General features: G+C 31.9%; 1 protein-coding gene across 2 annotated transcripts in view; it reads right to left on the bottom strand.

Moving 5' to 3' along the window:
- The window catches only part of LOC111040213 (NADPH oxidase 5), an 84,715-nt gene that overhangs the window by 33,909 nt on the left and 26,536 nt on the right, over nucleotides 1-24,270 (bottom strand). For both annotated transcript variants that reach the window (XM_022324030.1, XM_022324031.1), the window contains one exon: nucleotides 1,316-1,410. In XM_022324030.1, the coding sequence (XP_022179722.1) occupies nucleotides 1,316-1,410 (95 nt within the window). The remainder of the gene's footprint in view (nucleotides 1-1,315; nucleotides 1,411-24,270) is intronic.

Raw genomic sequence — 24,270 nt, 5'->3', positions numbered from 1 at the left:
GTTTGAGATTTAAGAACATATTTATTAAAATGATAAAGACTTAAATGGAAATAATAATTTTAATTTACTAAATGTTATGATTTTGTTCCAAAAATATACGGAAACATATTATTTAAAATCAAATTATAATAAAATGCCATATTTAAAAAATGTATTTCCTTGGAAATTCATATTGTTGAAAATGAAATAAAATTGTAAGTTAGTTTTTTAATCACAAATTAAATGATTTTACAAATGTAATATTTATGTATGTATACATATAATACATATACTTATTAGATATGATTTCATCATATAGATATTATAATAATTAACAACAATTTTAAAATTGTTAGTCTGAATTCTTATTGACCTATAGTTTATGTATAATTTAAATGCACTGCAATTCTTTTAACGATTCGGTATATATTAGCTAGAAGTTTGAATCCGAAAAACATTAAAAGATCATGGCAATTTTTTTTTCAGAAAATAACATCAATACATTATACATAACATTACATTGTACATTACAATTAAATGTTATAATCAATTTAAAAATTATTCTGGTATGAAGTGCGCGAGTATTTCAAGACTTAAATGAAATGTATATGGTTATGTAATAAAATATAGTTGATCTTAATTTTATGCGTTATTTCTGCGCAGTGTTTCACTTGCTTATGTATTGCTAAAGTGGTAGTTGCCTATAAAAACTGTACGGATTCACATGAGTACCTATTACATATTTTTTTTAAAAGCTTTTCATCAGTAAGATCATTTTTTAGCAGTAAAAACGGATATTAAATATGTTGTCTACACAAAATACGCAATTCCCCACCCGTGTTTAATGTCCGTTTATTTTTTTAATCCTCGTTTTAAGTACATGTTTATATATACTTTATATGGATACGATGAGATAACGTCGCTTTTGAATTTATATACAATTTCATTACAACCGGTTAATTTTATCCTTTATGCATAAATAGTTTAATAAGATTTGACATATTATTAGAAAACACGACAGCAAAAATAAAAATAAAATATTAAACCGTTTGTATTAACAATGTACGTCAAGTTATTTACTGAGTACTTGAGCCGGTTAATGTATATTAGTTTGTATTTCATTTAATTGAAGTATAATTTATATAGGTACTCTGAAAATAATAAAATCTCGATTCTCGCGAAGTATGAAAATATTGTTCCATAAGATTAACAGATGGTTATGGGTGTACGAATAGTAACTGGGTAGGTATATAGGTACCCTAACCTGCTTATTGGATACAATTTAAATCCATTCAGTGAATTTACTTAACATTTATTAAATTAAAAATTTACTCACAGTAATCTCTCTTTTAAAGATTGTATCCATTGTTCCTGCTTGAGTACTTGTTCATTGTCTTTGTCGAATAATTCAAACAATATTGATAGCACCTCCTGCAAAATCAAATTTATTATATTAGACATAATTTTAAAACATTTTTTAATTCAAAGACATTCAGGTTACGTAAATCTGGACTTAATCTAAAAATATTTTGTTTATCAGGTGTCTTGCGATTTTACGCGTCAACAAATATTATCTCGTTATACTACGAGTGATACGAAGAACACATTAGAGCTAAAGAAAAATAACCATTTAAGACGTGTAATGCGTATATAAACGAAATAGTTATTCAACGATTACAAACATTCTTAATAATAAGGCGCATGCGTAAAGGATGGAAACAAAAATTAATCAAACAGAAGCCCGAAGTTCGTTTGGCAGCCCTCGGGTCACGCGATGGTTAATAGTAGTAAATATGTCCATGCTATTGTGTTGTTTGTCGGCCGCTGTAAGCAGTAGGTAGGTGCCTACAACAAATGGACCAGAAATAATTGAATTTATTTCTTGAAGCCGGTTGATTAATGGACTTGCAGTGCGATACAGGTGGCTGCATTCGGTGCACGATTATGATATTCTTCCGCCCTTGCAGCCATCATCAGAGACATGGATCAGAAATCGAAGAATATAAAACGCTCCATAAAATTTCATTAAAATGTAGGTTAGGTTAGGCTAGGTATGCCTACGCAGGTGGGCGTTTTATTCCAAAACCATAAAATGAATTAAATCACGGTCGGGGATCTACATTTCCCATTACACGTGTGCGACAAATCTCCGATGCAATTTACATATTATTCTCGACATTTTACAATATTTTTAATTAAATTTAATGGAAAAAACTGGAAGTCCCTGACTTTTATTTACATAATAGGCATACCGTTCAGATCACGAATAAAAACCTATTTTTTCGTAATCTAATTTCCAATAAATCCGGTCAAAAGTGTATATTATGCAATGAATGTTATACATGTGGATCAAAAACGAAATATGATAATTTATGATAAACCTGTGACATTTATTGCAATTTCTTCCATTTGAATAATTCATTCGACTGATCTAATATAACATTTAATTTTCGACACAAATATTAATATTATGTAGAGTGAAAAAAATGTATAGAAGCATTAAATGTGTTTTTTTAGAGTCGACGTCTATATTACGTCGTTTGGCATTTACCCAATAAACCGTAACATAACAATATTTATAGTTCCTATAATCACATGTATGTATATCATATATAGGTATATGTTTTGTGAGCTAAGTGGGTGGTCCAGTTGTTCATATTTTAGGTGACCTATAATTGTGTTTGGCAAAAATTAAAATTACGATCCCAATAAATTATTACTCTACTTATTATTACTGGCAATTATTACGACTCGGGTGGGTACTATATTACGTGTTTACGCGTGATGAATCGAGAACTCCATGATGAAATAATAATGATAATATGTATATATTCTATATAATATGTACTATATAAATTATACATAATATATATATATATATATATTAAAGGTGTGTGATATTATATGTACCTATTATGCATATAATAGTGGGCTCTGTTGCGCATGTGCAGAACGGAATAGGTATATACCGTTGACGTACGTCTTCAGTATCACACGATTAGGCAAATACTACATATTAAGTATAGGTACCTGTATATCCACAGGTGGGTAGGCACCTCGTACAGGTACACATGAGCGTGTAATCAAACACACATATAATATATACGGTACTATGCTACATACATGAATCATGATATATATAGCGACGGTTTCGTTTTAATTACAAAACAGATATGATATATTATGACTGGCCTAACGGTATATACCTACTCGCGGTATATTATGTATGTATATATTAGGTACCTTTACGACGAGTACGGCAAATCTCATTTGAGTTTTAACGCGAAACGCGTAAATTTTAACATTATACATAAAAAAAAAAAAATGAAAACAAACACATATATAACACCATTATATTATATGGAATTATACATAAAAATAATAATAATCATAACATGTAGGTAGGTGCTTCCAATGTATGTATATGACGTAGGACGCGTATCGCCGCGGAGTAAGCGTGACCGGAGAATACGGAAAATTATAATAATATAATATATATTTATGTATAATATGTGTTTGACACGGAGAAAAATATACATCCACACGACCATCGTTGCAGCTAAGTGCAAAACACGAAACCGTCTGTTGTACGCATATCATGGCTGTATAATATGATGGTGTTGGACCGGCGATAAATATAATATTATAACGCTGGGAAGGAAGAGAAAAATTAAATTATTCGCACGCACCGCGGACACACTTTATAATAATAATAATATTATAATATTGTACAACAAAAAATAAGTAGAGACGGATGTGGGTATCGCGGGTCGGGGGTATGATACGTACCTACTCGCGCTAACCGTTGCCACGCGGTGTTAACGGAGCGAAAAAACGGATATTATAATAATAATAATAATAATAATAATATATGCACGTTTACACGCCGCAGTCGTCACGCCGTCCGTCCGTCCGCGTTGATATTCGTTTTCACTCGGTTTTTCTCGTGGTGCGTATTTAAAATATTATCATTTTGTAATAATATTAAATGATTGTATTAATAAAATATAATATAGGCGTGTGTTTGTCGGCGGCGGCCGCGTAAACACTTGTTGACGTCGTTACATCGCGGCGAATCGGCGGAAACGCTTGTCGGGATAAGTGAGTGAGGGTGAGAGCGAAAAAAATCCATTAAAGTGGACGGGTAGGTACATACCGTAACTGCTACAACACACGGCGGTTATAATATGATATTATAATAATATTATGTATCGTAAGTATAGCTATATAGGTACCTCCTCCGAAAACGGGACGCCGCCGAGCCAAGCGCTTACCTACCTGTTGCGTCGTGTAATTATTATTTTCATCGTTCGTGCAAAGTACGATGGGTAATGTACGATGGATATATTATGACGATGATGCCTATCGAACAGATTCTCTCCGTACCTATATAATAATATGAAAATAATAATGATAATAATATTATCCTCTCGCCGCGACGACGAGCCCGTTGGCACGTATATGCAGACACGTAGGTATAATAATATGCAAAATCATAGTAGGTATATTATGTTATGACGATGATGACGACGATGATGATGATGATGATGATGATGATGCGTGTAGCATGTTGAGCGTAAATTAAAATATCAAATACAATATTTATATAATAACTGTGATGATGATGATGATGATGATAATAATCCTAACATGCGCGCGTCTTCTGCGGGGGTCGATCGTTACAATTTTCGCGTGCGTATATTATAGCCGCCGAAGAATTTGCACCTACTTAACGCTTGTCTTATTATAATAATATTATATTTTAGTCATGTGTTTATGTAGTTGTGTACACATGCGAGTGTACGCGAAATGGGCGTCACCCGTTTTTAACGTGGGTTCCTATATTTTTGTACCCTAAATTTATTAAGTCACACAGGTCAATTTGAGCTCACTGTTTTAGACTGTTACACTCTTTTAACCTTAGAAATGTTGAATACGGATTTTATGCGTACCATTTTTACTTTAAAATTATTAAACCGCAACAAGTAATTTGAGCGTGGGTTTTGACTATAATTCATGGGAGAAGAGGATAGTTTTGCAAATGAAAAAACGCTATCATTTTTTCACTCATTTCTATCATGTGTGTAGTGTGTACCTATAGGTATTATGGACGATATTTTTTTTAAACTGCTCAATAAAATTATATTGTTATCCAATAATAGGTATTATTATTTTTATTTTTTAAGAATTCTATAAATTGAATACTTGTACCCGGTTATTAGTTAAATTCTTTTTCTCGTTATTGTTATATATTAATTTTTGCACCACGAACTCCTTAAGTGTAGGTGCGGCAGGCCACGATACTTTAAATGTCTTTAAACTATCACGTGGTACTTAAGTACTAAACAAATTGGCACACGTGGTACGCGCATTGTGAACGTTCCAAAGGCTGTACAATTTATAAGCAAATTCGAATGAACCGACTTAATTAGGTTGTGAAACCTGCCATGGCCCTCGGACGTCGTCCAAATCGTCGGGAAAAAAAAATATTTCGGCGAACTTGCACGCCCACTTCCGCTGACCGGAAATAATAAAGAAGCGTGCGCTCGCTCCCCGCGACGACGTCACGACGAATCCGGATTTCTCGCGGCGGTCTTGCGAACGGTATAATCGTCGTCATAATTGTCATCGCTATTTATAATTTATAAACGCATATTATCTCCGACGGTTACCAGCAGCATGGTTAAGGTCGGTTTAACAGGACGCGCCTTACGGACCGACGACAACTTCACAATCTTTAGGACGGCGTTTGTGGTATTTACACTGCACGTGCCTACAGGTACAACTGTTGTATACAAGTAGCATGCACATTATGCACCATATCATTAAAATACACATATACAGAGTGGTTCACCAAGCATGATCACCCCCGTGTTTTCATTTAATTAAATTTTGTTTTTTAAATTTTAAACACACTTTAAGAGTTCAAGACCATATTTTCAAATCCTTGACATTGTTTTGTACTACTATTGGGAGTGTCCTGCGGCGATAAAAACTCCTGTTTTTTTTTTCAAATTAGAAGCCCTTCGCTGTTAATTATTTAGTAGAAAATATTTTTGAAAATGTCAATGTAGCTAATTCAAAATTTGAAAGAGTAGTTTCTCGGTTATTATAATGTGTTTACACTAATAACTAATAATAATTTCCTTAAAAACGATTTTACAAAAATATAAATAAGATGTAATATTGTATCTCGTATTGATTATACATTTTTACCAGGTCTACAGATTAATTACTAACATTTTTAAATCACCATAGCCTTCGTATTGTCGAAACCCATTATCTTCGGCCTTACACACAGTTGTAAATGACTATACAAGAACTACTACGATTCGAATTTTAATTTCGATTTTCCAACACGTTCCGAAAAATTATTCTCTAAATGATCTACAGTATAGAGTGGGTGGGTTCTCATTTGAAAAACAGAAGTCTGCATCTCCGTGTACGTCACTGAGCCACACTAGTACAAAAATCTCAACATTTCAAAAACAATAATAACAATAAAAATAAATAAACAATAATATAAATATTATTATAATATTATAATACACAAATACGCAATATTATAAGCAATGATATTATATGGTCTTCGCTGTTTAGGTATATTTTAAAATTTTAAATATAATATTTTGAATAACTGCAAATCATATTGAAGTAAAAAAAATGGGGCGAGCGTGCTCGGTGAATCACACTGTATAATAATATACAATAATATTATACGCAGGGTTAACACAATAATGACGTTACGCGCAATATTATCGGCGTCATCTCAGACGCGGCATAAGTATGCACACATTTTATTATGCGGAGAGATTTATACATATTATTGACTGTATCGTACGTTATAATATGTGTAATGTGTATATGTACCCAGGTCGCGGTCGTATGACCGCATCGGTGGTATTATGTTCTTCGCGCTGCAGAGTCGACTATATTATATATACTGAAGCTGCAGCTGCGATCCTGTGACATCACGTATACATCGTACAATATAATAATAATAATAATAATAATAGGTATGTAGGTACCCACGTAATAGCTGCGGCGGATCACGACAAACGCGTGTGTCGTTATCGGTCGCATATGGAGAAAAAAAAATTGAAAATAAATCGTCCTACAAGTCCATGCCCTTTTCGATTGTCATAATATATCGGTTTATTATATCGCCGTCGTTGTCGAAGAGGAGTAGACGCCGATAGCTCTTCGGGACCAATGAGTCGTATTATACAATGACATAATATTATCTTACAGCTGTATCGACAGTCGGACACGAGGTTGTGGGTCCTACATATAATGTACTGAGACAGCAGGGTACTCTGAATTTTAAGATCAATGGAATTATTTTACATTTTTTTTTTTCTAACAGTCTTGAAACTATTACATTATACATTAATTGTAAACAATATACATATTATATCATACTATATTAATATCGTGGATGATTATTACCTCTACGACTATTTATTACGAAGAAAATTATTACGCGCGGCCACTCCTATTTTGATTTCTTTAATAATTAATGATAATTCGAATGCTGAATTTCGGAATAATTTCTAACTACCAATACAGTAATATTTTATCAGGAACACATTTTAAATTTGGTTTTCTTGGAATAATTTTTAGAAGTGCCCCGTGCAGGTGGAACAAATTTATTTTTGTAAGTGTGAACCAATCTTTTTTGTTATGTAAATAAATTACTAAGCAGACAATATTTTCTAAAATGTTGATGTATTTAAATCGAAATTTGAACTACCTAGTAGTCTTCAAATTGGTTTTACAAAAATATAAAACAGAATATGTTAAATTAAATCTAGTATTCAGGCATGGTTTTGAATAACCATGTACTTATATTTAACAGACCTAAATAACTCAAAAACTACTCGTTTAAATGTAGATTTAGATATATCATGTATTATACATCAACATTTAAAAAAAAAGTTATCTGATTAAAAACTTACAGGAAAAAGTGCGATCCTCATTTGAAAAATATATAAATTTTTGAAAATACAACATCGAGTTCTGTACGCAGAAGCTCCCCCAATCAGAATTTTAAAAACGTCATTAGGTATGTATTCAAAAATGGCGATGATCACTCTGTACCTATACGTCATAATACTTGATAATATTATACTTACACTCCATTATTACACATTATGGGATAATACAATATAATAATATGTAACAATATATGATATTGTCAAGGCACACACACATTATAGTGGATTATAAGCGCAAAAAGTTTATCGGTCGCGAAACGTTCGTCTCCCTTGCTATAGGTACGTCCTACCGTACAACGCGTACAACCTACCTATAATGACATATATATGTGTGTTTTTATATTCATATATATAAATAGGTACATACCTAATAATATATATATATGCATACATCGTATATTCGTATAGTATATATAGGTACCTGTATAGTCTGCCTACGTAATATATTATATGGGTACCCACCCACCCACTTGCCCACCCGCCTGTCCGTACGCATTACACACGCGGGCACACAATTTATAATATTATAAAATATCGCCGCCGACATTACGTATTCCGATCACACAAGTCACCGCGGAGTTTACCGATTTATGTTTACGCGTCCTAATGGCACCATAGAAAATCGTGGCGTGCGCATAGCAAATGTACCTACGGCCTGGACGACGACGACTACCGCCACAATGCACAAATGCGGTCGTACAACGACAATAATAATAGAAGAATATTATTACGGATCGACGTATAATATAATATATATATATATATCTAAATCTCGAGTCGTCCGATATGTTTTTATTTTTGCATCCGACCCCGTCGGGCGGCGACGTCCTATTATAATGATGCCTGCAACAAGTGTAATACTTATAAGTCATAATATATTATTATTACGCATTCGATATTATGGTAGACTCGGATATCATATAGGTATCGTGTGTACACGCGGGTACCTACGACGATGATATTATTTTATTATTATTATTATTGTTATATATTATTACGGTCTGCAGCTCGTTCTCGTAACGTTATAATATATAATATTATGCGGCCCGGCGCGCAATCGTTGGTTTATTTTATTATTACACACATATAAGTACACCTATAATATCGATAACATGTATACGAGTGTGTTCATTCTTTACGTTTTAATCATAGGCGAATACTTATACACAGAGGTACGCACGTCGGACGACACACAACCGGGGGAGCGATCGAAACGATCGCGCATAATATAATATGGCGAAAACCGTTTGAACGCAAAATTTATTGGCAATTATAACATTGTGAGCGCGCGCGCGTTTCCGCATATTATTTTTAATGCGTGTTTGTACAGTGTACCTACTTTATATTATTATTATACAATAAAATGTACGGCGGATTATCGTAATAACATATTATATCGCTCTGACTATCTGTAGCCCTAAGGTACATCATAATATAATTGTATTGTACGTATCTATATATTTTGAAGAAAATATTATAGTGTTTTTCAGAATTTATTTTATTCGAATCGAACAGCGTATATATAGTTGATCGAACACGAGACGTTGCACTCGCTTCATCGTCGTAATATCATTATTATCGTAGAATATCATAATCATTATTATTTTTATTTAATGCTTGTGCCTATATTGTAAATTTCAATGCTTACGTTTCTATTATAGCCGAATCATATTTAAAAGTTTTTCATGTGCAGTAACAACCACTAAATTAAAAACAAAAATGTTTGTGAATTATTATATTTGGCTCCTGGTCCGTAAATAAATAAATATATGGGAGATACAATTTTCGACCAAAATTTTACTCTCTCCGTTTCAGCCAATCAAAAAGTTAAATATCTAGTTGTAGAAAAATATGTTAATATATTATATTATTATATTTTTAATGATTTTCTATATGCACGGGTGCATGACATAAACTAGGTATTCGACTTTTTGTTTGAGCCAAAAATCAAAGAGTGCGGTTTTGGGCAAAAACGGCCATTTACAAAATAATATCGCTCAAACTAGTACTATATATTTTATTATGTGGAGTATATATTAGATGAAACTATGAAAGTATAATATTATTTTCAAATCGAACAACGTTGACTGAATTATTGAGATTGTACGTTTGGTTTATTATCGCGGGAAAATTATATCGTCCCGACTCACTATATATTAGGTATGTATTATGTAGATTAGATGAAATTGTAGTTTCCAGAATTTTGCTATTTTCGAATCCAACAGCATAGTGGACCGAACTCGAGACTTTGCGCTTGCTTTATGATCGCGGGAACATTGTACATTTTATGGACAACGCGAGTACTAAATACAACTACCTGTTGGCTGTAGTTATAAAATACCTATGGGCTGAAAACCATAAAGCACATCGTTAAAACCGGCTGCGAAAGAAGACATTCTCGTCAAACCTATGAGAAAATAATGTTATTAAGCCACTTTTATTCACTACCCATACGCTTACTTCTTATACACGTATCTATACTACATTCAAAACATAATAATATTATATACGTCAATACCTGCTAATCAAATAATGTTGATTTGAAAGTGAGATTGAAATGTTTTATGAATCAAATATTTGGTAATACTCTTTTTCGAGTGAAATCGCATTTTTAAATTGCACACATATTATTATGGGTTACATAAAATAAAGCATAATTTGCGAGAAAAAGAAATGATAAAATAATTATTAATGTACAGTTGATATTCGATGACGACCAACATACACAGTACATTAAAATACTTAAATGATAATTCTTTTTTTTGTGGTCAGATAGGTATCTAAGTATACTTATAACTCATAAGGATCATATTTTATGGAACCTTTCCGTTACTAAATAATAGTTGGTGAGTTACCGGATAGGACTGTCCTATGCGTGGGAAAAATCAAATCAATAACAATTATAATCGACTCTAAATAATAAATACCTAAGTATGGTCAAAGACTCGGATGATGCAATTATTTTGGTCTGATAAGTAAGTTAGTCGGGTATTATCGTGCAAGGCTGCGGCCGTTAACCGTACGATGTGGCTCAATTAAATACCAAGACAAACCAAGAGCAGTGAGAAAATATAAATAAATACAAAATTACTATGTCAACATCGAAAAGGTCATAAGTAGCAGCAGCAGTAGTAGAAGAAGTCGTAGTGAGTATACGTAGTAACTATGTTGTAGTAGCCTATAGTACGTCTGTACATTATTATTATTATTATTATGAACGAAACAGCCAAACTACTGTTTGCACTGCCAATTTGCTATTTACCATATACAATTATTATGGGCAAGTATCCAATTTGTAGTGATTATTGCGGTTTTTCACACCGGCCACATACACACCCCGAAATGTAAAACATTTTTCTCGCACAACGTTGCCCACGGTCATCGTGCGGCATGTGATATTTTGAATTATTATTACACACAAACGTTGTTTATTATAATATACATAGCAGATCCAGGGGGACACACAACCTCGGCCAATGGTCGCTCGAGGTCAATGTCCACGGATCTTATTGGTCCCCTCCGACGCATTTGGAAGGGAACAGTGATAATATAATGCTTTCTTTTTTATTGCATATTTTGCAGATACGGTTTCCCGGGCTACTTGACCCCGTGGCCGGTTGACCCTCTCTGCCAGGGCGTCTGATCCAGTCCGTCACCTATATACTACTATAGTGTTTGAACGTCTTGTTCGATGATAACGGTGACGCCGTTCGTTGAAATAAGAAATGCCGAAAAAAGCGCATTGCGCTGTTGATAACAGGCGATACCTAATTGGAATTTACGACCGATGTTTATATTATATACTATTCAGATAACACAAATTCAAGAACAGATTTTTCGATAGGTATTTCAATTTTAGGTTTTTTTTGTAAAAATTATCTTACTTATCTAGTATAGACTTGAAAAATAAATATAAAAAACTGGCTTAATAGAGTTTAAAAATAGCGTACTTATTCAAATTAATATCTCTGTTGCTATCACTATTGTTTTAAAAACTTATTTCCTGATTACTTGTGAAACCGTAGTTAGGTGACTAAAAACATTTAATTCAATACCTATTTCAATGTGTATTGAACAAAATCACCTGTTTAATTTAAAAGGTACCATTATGGTTGATGCAATATACACTAGGTTAAATAAATAAACCAAAAAAAATCATAGACTATTTAATTGTGATTCCTCGTACTCATTCTCAAGCTATACACTAAATACAGAATTGCAAGAAAAAAATGGTAGTTATTCGATAGTGATCATATAACGATTAACACAAGAGTTCACTATTTTATACACAACATTATTGTGGCTGTACAACATAATGACCCGAGATATTGATACAAATCATTTGAATAAAAGTTTTCGAAACATGTTTATATTACAAATTAATACTGCACAGCTGTACCTATAGGTAACTGTTGAGCCCACGGGTCGAAAAGTTTCTCGTAACCTGCAGATTATTTTTAAAGTGTTTCAACGATAACAAAAGTTGTTCGAAGTATTGAAATGAGCACTAATGATTTTGGTTCAACCTATACAATTTAACATTCAAAACACCATTGAACCCTTTCAATCCACGCTCTGATTGGATTGAAATAGATAATATTATTTTTTCTCGAGTGGTTTTTGGGTATTAGCGCTTCGATATACGGTTAAATAGTCACAACGTACAAACTGACATAATATTATAGAAGGTTAATCCGTTGAGGTCTCCGTGGTCTTATACGTTTAACTATTATAATTTGTGGCGGTAGACTCGGTAGAGTATGTAAGTATACCTATAGTATAATACACAGGTATTAGGATTCGAGTATAGGTACATTTTACATTTGAATACATTAGAAAATCGGTTGTATGTAATCGGCAGAGATCTTATAGCAAATCCGAGCCTTCCTACTTGTTTATTGAAAAAATATAATTCCTTTAGGTCCTTATCATTCAATCGCCGCCGACATACATTTCAATCTTAAGATAGGTGCCTATATTATATTATGGCGAAACGATCTGCTTATAGGTAGAGTTAGCCGTCCTCGATTTATGCAGCGGTTGAAATTAATAATGGTCATAATACGATAATATTCTACACTTGTGAGTGTGTGTGTGTGTGTGTGTGTGTGTGTGTGTGTGTGTGTGTGTGTGTGTGTGTGTGTGTGCGTGCGTGTGTGTGTGTCTGATGTCTGCTAATATTGTGCATGTAAGTTTGTAGAAATCATAACATTATACAACTATTCATTTATGCACTCGAGTTCGCTTTTGTTATTCAGAGTATATTATAAATTCTGCTGCACTCTGCAGTACATTATAATATTATGATTGCAATAAGAATATACTTCATGTATACCTACGGTAATATTGTTATTGAAGCCTAGAGGCTCGAATGACAGATACAATCGTCTCATATAATAAACATTGTACCCATATTATAGTTTATACATTTAAGATTTAAAACATTGACAGAGTTCATAATAATAATAATTATAATAATATGTAGGTAAATTGTTTTTATTTTAAAGTATAACCATCTCGATATAGGTACCTATATAGTTCTAAGGGTTTAAACATCCTTTGTTCGATTTGATTACATATGTCATATTGTATTATTATAATATGAAAAGCATCGCTGAATAATTAATTCTGGTCGAGCATCACGAACAATATAATATTATTCAATCTAATGCAATTCATGAATGAGTCCCCGGGACCTTGACACACTTGTAATTCTCGCGGATCGTGTCATTGTTGTGTGTAGCTCCGTAGTCCTATCAATATAATAATAATAGTAATAATAATAGTTATATAATAATTATAATTTTCACGTTATAATAATATGATAATCAGTTTCGGTCCGAGGTCGGCGGCCGTTGTATGGACGCCAATGTGAAAACTCTAAGAGAAGGACGATAGATGCGTCCCGTCACGGTTGGATCGCCGGTGGGTCGGAAATCAGACACGTTTGGTGTGCTATAGTGTTGACATCAGTGTGTCCGTTCGTTGAAGTCACTGCCTACATCGTCTCAAAGTATCATATTATTATTATTATGACACGGCCGTTAAACTTGAACACGCGGATTATAGTATATTTTATAATAGTATACTGTTGGGTTGTAATCATACTATCGTCTTATTATTATAAGGGGCCGCCCAATAATTCTGTTTTGTGGCTCCTACGATACGAAAACGGATTTACCTATAATTATCAAAATGCACAATGATCTTATTAGGACCGCGGTAAAACAATATTCCTACCCACGGCCGTACCTATGGGTATTCGAGTACAGGTACCCATGTTGCTGTTTGTACCTATATATTTTTAAATCAAACGAAAAATCATAATATTAATGCCATTATTATGAATATTTAAAAGTAGATATACGCGAGTAATTATATAGCTTATGCCTGTATCCACATTCTGTGCGCGGCGCAGACGTTGCAGATTACGCGAAAACCGCACAATATACGTCCTGTACGATATAGTAAGTAATAATTATAATTATTAATTAGATACTCCGTTATCCGCGATCCACACGAGAGTCATAGTAATAATAACAGTAATAATATTGTAGTATACGAAAATCTACCCACGTGAAATGTCTCGATACTATAATATTATCAATATCAGATAATATTGTATTATACATATTTAAAGGGTTATGGTGTGCCTAATCGTAAACTTATAATACAACGCCGGGCACTCCGAATTTATAGCTTTATTCGTGTTGAGCGCCGTCGTGTCAATCGAGGCAATCTACTTGACGCGACGACGATGTTTTTAAATAAAGAAAAAATGCATAACATATTTCATTGGTGGTCGCATTATATTATTATGTTATATATTAATACACGTATGTATATAGTGTATTACATCGGTACCAACAACGTTGTTGTTGTTTTAATTTCATTAATGTCCAAGGCCTCGTCTGAAATCCCCCCAAGGATCGTGTGACCTGAATACCACGCGGTTCAGAGAAACATTTTCTAGGGATTCCATTTAGGTAGCACACATGACGTGTGCACACACCGCACATGTGATATAATATGCACGAATATGCGTAATACACGTGGATATAGATACAGATACACGCGAGTCTGTTAATTTGGGATAATTATGATTTTCTTGTGCAAACATGAACCACCGGTGTTATTAGTTATTACGGTTTTAACTGCAGACAAATGGGCAATAATTATACGGTCCACTTAAGCGCGCGCTGTGACTCAGATAATGAGTGATTTAAATCATCTGACTTTCCAATATAGAATTCAATTAGAGGGCGATAAATTATGCGCGACAGTTAATAGACATATTCACGTTATAGGAGTACAACGGAGGGGTAAAAATAAATCAAAATCGCCGTAAACTACGCCGTTTACCTGCAGATGCGTGTCGCGTACATTATATTAGTATTATTATTATGCAATTTCGTTATTCTGATACTGAGTACACCAAAGTCCGAGGAAAAATCCGACGGCAATTTTTTCGAAAACTTCTTAATCTCAGTATGCACTTCAAATCAACTTACTAAAGACAGCAGCTTTGCACACAATATATACTAATAACAGATTCAAACTAGAAGTGCTGGAACACAGCCATCAGCACGGGAGTCGATAGGTCACATAAGACGTGACAAGAAATCGACTTGTTAAATGTTGATTTAGCAAAAATAGAATCGGATTAAATTTGGGAAAAATCTTAGGGAAAACAAGATTGTATGGAAAATGAATGGCTATTACGAAATGTCTCAACAACATATATGAAGAAAGATGGGAAAATAGTATAATACAAGCAATAAAATATATAATATAGGTAATAATGATATAATTAATATATAATTGGTAGATAAATGTTTGATTGATAATGATAGTGACTAATTTTTATTTTTGTTTTTTTTTTTTATAGTCGAATAACGTATAAAAATAATTAACGAAATATTCTTTTTATAGAACTCTCTTACCACTATTCATTTTTAAATGTTTTTTTTTTTGCTAAATACAACTGTCATCGCGTATTTAACAAGCCTTGATCTTCACCATACGTGGGTTATTTTTTTACATAAATACTCAAAGATATAACCATTTCATGCACGTAACAAAACGTAAACTGGTTAAGAAAATAGTGTTGTATTTAATTTGTTTGTTTAATTATAAATTATAATATATAATATATATATTTGGGTGTGTGTGGGTGTGTCAAACATATTTATAGTTTTGAATTAAAAATCATATATGCATAAAAGTGGAGTGAATACATTAAAAAATATTTACTAATATTTAATAATAATTATATTCATAATACTGGTGAAAAAAATATTTTCATAGTTAAACTGTTTATAACTATATATATATAATATAATTGTCGGACTGGATTTAAATGTTACACCAAATACAACTGTTGGCTATATACATGTTTAACCGTCATTTTTTTAATTGATCATTCCATTAAATCATAAATATCAAGACATATACCTACCTACACTCGTACGTGTGTTATTATATAGAGGGTGTTAAGTGTTGATATTATTGTATCCGAATCGCCAATGAGTTGTTTTTTATCCGTGGTATAGATGTACCTATACCTATGAGAAAATACTGTGTGCCGGCTCCGTAAAACGTCCGTCTTTTACACACTGGCCCGTCAAACAACTTTTAAAGTAATATATACCACGGCAAAATAGGTATCAGTGGCTTTCTTTGAAATCAATTATACGTTTCAACTTTGGACACCACAGTGCAGCCCATTTCACAACGGCCGTCAGTTTTGACACATCAATTTAGCTCGAATCGCGGCTTATTGTTGTGGCGGCCAGTTAATCTATTTCCGACCCAAACCGTTTCGATACAAAAAATAACCTCAACTAATTTCCCCAACGAAATTTTAACGATATTTAAATTGATATCTGCAGCAAACGACTTCGATCCAAACCCGAGTAGGTAAAAACCGGTAATCCGCAGTTGTGAAGGAAAAAAATTATCAAGTACCTACCTAACTACATACACTATAGTGCAGTGCAATTTTCATCCATCAGTCATTTTCAGACAGCGTGTATTTTGGAAAATTCAATTTACATAACATTATCGCGATTTAAATTAGTCAAAACTAATGGATTTAATACTGCAGAAACAGAAATAAAATATAAATCTATATACGTATACGTATATGCATATGCCGCATTTATACAGTATTAGATTAGATTTCCATCAGCAGAGGAGTAAACGATCACAATTTAAATTCATAGCAGGCGGCCCTTGATCGATGGCATGTAGGTATTACCTACCTATTTAGTATATCCACTTAAACATAAAATAACATTATAAAAGTATGAAAACTAACGTCAGAGTTATCATTGTTGGATCCCGCGGTTAACGGTATAATATTTCAAACGTAGTGCACAGTTAAAAATCGTATAATTTTAGCGCATGTAGTTTTAGATAATTCACCTCAAATGTACAATTTCCTTTGAATTTTTTTTTCACTATGCTGATTAATAGCATTGAAGTACCTCTTGTTTTTTTTTACTTATATTGGTATTTACGAATAAATTTAACGTGAACTGTATTCACCATTAGAACAATTATTATAAATATGTATAAAGGTTCACTGTAATGACACATAGAACAGTAAAGTATGCTTTAAATATTATGACTATTAGTCTTGTTTCATAATATTATAATTGTTTTTATACATAATTAAGTTTTTTTTTATAATTAATATATCATATGCAATAGTTAAAATATACTAATGAAACAAAATATAGATAGAATATATTATTATTTGAATATTATTATTATTACATTATGCATTATACGTATTATTACTAATAATCATTAAATTATATTCTAATATTTTATAAATTGTGTTACAGTTTTACAAAGTCACATAGGTACTGTTATATCTAAAGACCATAACTTCAAAAGTATATGACGCATATCATCGTTAGAGATATGATATATTTGATATACTATATATTATATTATATCTGTAAGTATAAATTATATTGATTTAAACGTGTATGAATGTTATTATTGTTGATTTTGAGCATCATAATAATATTATTCAGCGTATTGACATTTACCACTAGGATTATATTCGATTTACCTCTGTTTAATACACTTGCACAGTTGTACATTAGGTTACGATGATAATAATATTATGGTTCATAATGTTTTAATAAATTATAAGCATGTGTCATTTAAAAATGTATATAATACGTCTCATCAAAAATAATTAATTCATAAAATAGAGTTGTTATATTGTGCATGCTTAAAAAGGTTATTATATTATTATTTATAGAACTGAAATATTTAATAATGTTTTAATCCTCGAAATGTTACAACAATTTATTAGTCTAATAATAAGATAAAATGCGACTACGCGGCGTATTAATATTTGAGATAAAAATTTGTATACACACGCCTTGAATTTATCTCGGATAATAACGTAATAAAATCATGTCGTTAAATAAATTAAATTTAAAACCACTGGTAGGTACCTATAAATATTCCTGCAGAGACGAATACATTTAAAATGTTAACACTGTCATTTTCTTAGGTCAATCGCCCTAATATAACACGAGTGCATAATGTATGTATACAAAAATAAAATATACATCATCTACTTTGAATAATTTTAAATTATGCTCATATGTGTATATTTTTTACGTTCAACCTTTAAATTATTTGAAATCCGTTTATACCAGAGTTTTGTCAAAATGATTGGGTTAAGGTTGGAGTCGAACTATATTCGTTTGATTTGTTGCACCAACATAATATATAGAATAAATTAATTTGAGGAAATTAAAGTATAAAATGTGTGCAATTACAACTTTTACATACATCGAATAAAAATGACTTGACCCAATAACTAATACTGGTATACCAGGTACATGCGCAAAAATTTAAATAAGACATAAAATATAAATTGGTAGAATCCCTTCATAAAATATATATATATTATATAGGTATGTATAATCAAGTGCTATAATTACATGGTTGGTACATATTCCAGTAGGTACAATTTTATGAAATAAAAATATAATTTGAATCTTAGAAAATATTTAATAACACATTTTAAAATTGATCATCCACAAGAGTCGGCTTGATATACATAATCCAATAATCGTTCACAGCGAAAAGCCATTCAATAACCGTTGACTAATATTATTATGTTTTTATGTATTATACATGTTATAATTGCATCATCATGGCATAAACATATTAATAACGATAAACACATTATTATAAATACAAAATATAATGGACAAATAAATTGTAAGTTATGTTTTGAAATTAATTTGCGTTTTATATGTTTATAATATGGGTAAGTGGCTCCTGCTACAGATACACCTGCACTTGTTTGAGACAACATATAGTCTAGCTTATATGCATAATATATTTTTGGATTATCCTAAATCCTCATTATTATTTTTAATTGCAATAAAATCCAGCTGTTCCGTTTATAGGTAGGTTCGAAAAAAAACTGTATACACTAAAAGTTAACCCAGTTAATGTTTTTTTTTTAAGTCAAACGTCCTGTAAAAAAAAATTATTAACGTCCCGTAAACAATTATTGCCCTGGATGTGTACACATCATAAAACATCGTTTTTGTCGTCTGTCGTATTTTCAGATGGTTTTTTACGTGAAAAAATTCATATTCCAACAAACCAGTTTGGCTGAGAACGCATGCCGGCATTACGACACAAAACTGTGGCAAAGAAAAAATATCAAAAACGAAATTCTAACCCAATTAAAAAACCATAATAGCCCCGAGGCGCGGGAGTTCGTAAACGTTTATAATTTCAGTTATCGTCGGGTAGGCAGGCAATCATATCAAATTATGTAGTTCTATTCGCAGTAGGACTGTTCGTTTGTTTTTCCCGCCTAATAGATTCAACGTGGACATGTAAAAAACGTATCAACTGACATTTTTGATTGCCAAAATGTTTGCCTCGAGGAAGAGGTTTTGATTAATTAGACTATTTTGTGAGTTATATACAATTACACACATCTACCATGCGTGAGCTTAATGTTTCATTGAAATTAGCTTTATGATAATTGAATGCTGAAAACGATTTAATAATTACCAACTATTACTGTACGTACGCACTTAAGCATAAATTGTTATATATTTTTACAAGATTGTGTAACCAAATGTGTACTTACATATTTTATAGTTCGTCTGTTTGAATACATAAAATTAGAACAAAGCAATATCGATCTGATGTGGTTATACATTCTTTTGAAAAAACGTTAATTAAATATGTTTGTACATTGTACTTACATTTAGTCGATTTAAGTTTTAAATTTTAAATGAACATTCGATTTTTAAAAGAATATGAATTACAAAAGTATATAATCCGATGATATATGATCGAATTAGTTACGCATTAGTCATTCATTATCATGGTCGGTGTTCTACATTTCTAAAATATAGACATTACGCATCATTGGTTGTTCATATTACTCATTTCAAGCATAAACCTAAATGTGTTATACTGTAATAAATAATAATTTATCAATGAAATCTATGTAAATGTAATAATATCAAACAAACGTGATCGCAGTAATACTGCATTAAACATCTCAAAAAATAATCACGAATACTATTTAAATCGACAATAAAAATAGAAGGCGACACTATTTGTGAGCAATAAAAATACATCCAAGTAGGCGTAAGTATGGACAAAACGCACACAAAGATCATAAACATATTTTTATGCAAAACTGCAACATCGCAAAACCAACTACGTTTTCAAAGTACGCAATACAATGCGTATTACAGTAGTGTATAAGACAGGTACGATATTTATCTTATGTAAAAGTAAATCATAAAAATATCGTATTCAGTATTTGGTTAACTGGTATATAGGGTGCAGCTGTGTAGGTAATGTATGTATTTTTATATATTAATATCATAGTATTATACATTATATTATACACTACATAACCAATTCATAATATGATACATCTGATTTCGAAAAAAAAATACTAAGTATTAGCTCTGTGCAATATTATACATAGCATTTGATTTCTATACATTACATTTCTATTAATATTTGAAGATTTGATTTATCCTGTGGCCGACTAATATTGAATAGGCGATTTACCTGCTCGAACGGCGATAAAAAAAACATAGTTTTAACACTTGTGAAACTCAAATCAGTTATAGTTATAGCTAGGGAACACAATTAAATTTGCTTATGTCGTATTCATACGCTTCCCCTATTCGAATTTGTGAATTATGTTTTTTAGTCGAGAAGACTTGAAATCGGTCAGGGCTCAGATAATTGGCAGGTTTATATTATGATGTCTTCGGACTTCGACTTGGCGATGAAATAAAAATATTAAAAATTATGATACGGTATAAAAAATGACGTGGTGTCCAATTAAGTAACCATTATTATAATACGCCTAAATCGGATTGCTGAAATTAAATTTACCAAACAACGAATTATATTAATATAATGTACTTATTTAGTAACGAGCACTGTAGCAGCAGCAGCAACAGTAGTAGGACCATAGCTACCTCTTATACTCGTATCATATTTGTTTCGTCAAATATAATATAATGATCAGGGGCATTATCACGACGTCTGGGCTGCTTGCAGTGAGGTTTCCGTTTATCTGTACGTCTTGACTCTCATGTATATTATTAGTTATTTTAATGGCCTACTGCTAATTACTGCAACAGTACTTACAAGTATTATGTATACCAGTTAATACGACGACGACGACGACGACGAGACGACGGACGCTGAGGCTGCGCAGAGATGCGGTAGCGTGATTAGCGCACACAGCAATATTACACACGTGCACGTAATGAAACGATTAGAGGGATAAAAATTCAGAGGAGGTAAAAGCGAACAAATAAATTACCAGTAGGATCAAATTTGCTACGAAGTTGGGCTGTTATCGTGAGCTCGAAACGACTTTGAAATTATATACCTAGGTCTGGTCACGAATACATTTTCCATAATGCTGCAGCTGACGACTAGGTAGATATATACGCTCCCGCTCAACCTCCCCCCAAAAGGCCACCAATTATAGGACGCAATTATGACTGTACGACTATTATTATTTGGCGAGTCGAAGACAATTATTGTCAGAAACGTGTGTCGTTATAATACTTATAATATAGCATCGATACTGATCGCATATATAGTTAGGAACAACGATTTGTTTGCATGATACCTTCTGTATAGTCCTGCAACTACGTTGTAATTACTAATTACTGTATAATTTCGATTTTGAAACTCATCCGTACGAGAAACACATTACACAACTCTATGTTTATTTAAATTGCTTTTTTATTATTATCATTATTCATTCAATAACTGCAACCAACTGCAATTCGTGAAAAATATTGCACGTTTTATCGTGTCGACAATAATATACAGTAGCGATATTACCGCATGATAGTATTTTCATCATTCCAATGTACGTGTCTTTAATGTATGTTATACTAAAAAAATGTACAAATAATCGTCAAATAAACAATTTAGAATAGTAAAAAAATGAATGATCTATTATTTTTAATATTATTCAGACCGATACAAAATGTACATAATTTAAATGCTATTTTAGAAATTTTAAGGGTGGCCAGTTTATCTAGTTGAATATAGAACTAACAACACTAAATTATTGATATATTCTAAACATATTTAAAAAAAAAAACTAAAACCAGCAAATATTATTTATTAAGATTAGGTAGTAAAAAAGACGATATTCAAACAGTCAACATTGTGTAAAACAACAGCATAACAACGTATACCTACATTGGATTTAGTCGTTATACGAGTACCTATACATATTATTGAGATAAACAAAATACGAAATGATAAAAATGATACATATTGTTAAAAATAAGAACAATTCTACTAATTTCCATATAACGTAGTAGGTATTAGGTTAAGGATTTTTAAATTTGATACAATAATTACAAATGAGAAAAAATACGTAGGTATATAAGTAAATTCATACAATATAATATTATGTATACATAATATAAAATTTAATAAATAGGTATTATACACATTATTCTAAATATTTAAATAGTAGCGATAACTGACCACCAGTGACTCCCTAGAACATATAGAATTGTAGACCCGAGGCCATGACCCTCCTCAATCTTGGCCTAATTGTATGCATACCAACAAATCGTGTTTATAATAGCCACTACTAACTTCACACCTATTTTGGTCTCAGTTTATAGTATAACATAAAACGAATACTATAAGCTTATTTTCTCGTCAAATCGCAGCTATATTATGTAAATATTCGACTACAATTATTTCGACATAAATGAAACCCAAATCCATCGGGTTCCTAGAGAATAAAACATAATACATATAAACTTAAGCTTATTTCAAAATAACGTTATAGGTTCTGTATTTTATTACACGACTTAGAAATCGACACTGTTTTTATTTTTTTTATGCATTAATTTTTTTTACGATAATCATTTGAAATAAAAAATATTAGTAGGTACAATCGTCGCATTGTGTTTAGTACTACATAATACGATCAGCACTGAAATATTTTTTTCTTCAACACCTGTGCAATGGTGTCTCGAACAAATGAAAATACAGATGTTTGAACAAAGATGATTCATTTAGATTGCTCTACTTATTTGGTAGCTTCCGATTATTATTTTGTTTTGGAGGCAGTACACAAAACCGGTTCGACTGTAAGAATATTCGGAGTTCAATGCGAACAGAATGTTTGATGGCCGTAATAACAATATTATGTTTCTTTATTATTTCTTGCATCCATACGCATCGGAGCATAATAATAATTATAATGTAATTTTTACTGTCGCCAACAAACTCGTATTACAAGTTTCGGCAGAGAAGAATCGAAACGTCGAGAAGTATTCGGATTTCGTGCGTGCGTATGTGTAACACCGAGAGATTCACGAGAACCGCGAGAGCAGCTATCGTGCAGGACATTCCACTAGATAATATTCGGGAGAGTATATTATCGTGAGATGTAATAAAAGTAGTTATAAAAAATTGTAATCGGAATCAGACGAGCTCGATGATAAAGAATTCATTGGCTGACATTCATGTTGTTTTACGGTATAAGTTTTTCTTCAAGCGTATAGGTAGTGCCTATATACACCTAAAATAATATTATATAGTTTAAAGCAAATTTTTGATATTTTATTTTTCAGCCGATATTGTACCAAACAGGTATAGTTTCAGAAAACCCCTCAAAAAAAAACCAATTACCTAACCAAGCTACATTCTATCTGCGCGTAACGTCAAGTTTACAATAAATATAAATATGAATGGACCGTATCTGTGTCTT

This window comes from Myzus persicae, unplaced genomic scaffold, assembly GCF_001856785.1.
Source record: "Myzus persicae strain clone G006 unplaced genomic scaffold, MPER_G0061.0, whole genome shotgun sequence".
Classification (NCBI taxonomy): Eukaryota; Metazoa; Arthropoda; class Insecta; order Hemiptera; family Aphididae; genus Myzus; species Myzus persicae.
Note: the sequence above shows the minus strand (reverse complement) of the source record. Positions and strands in the feature narration are given on the sequence as shown.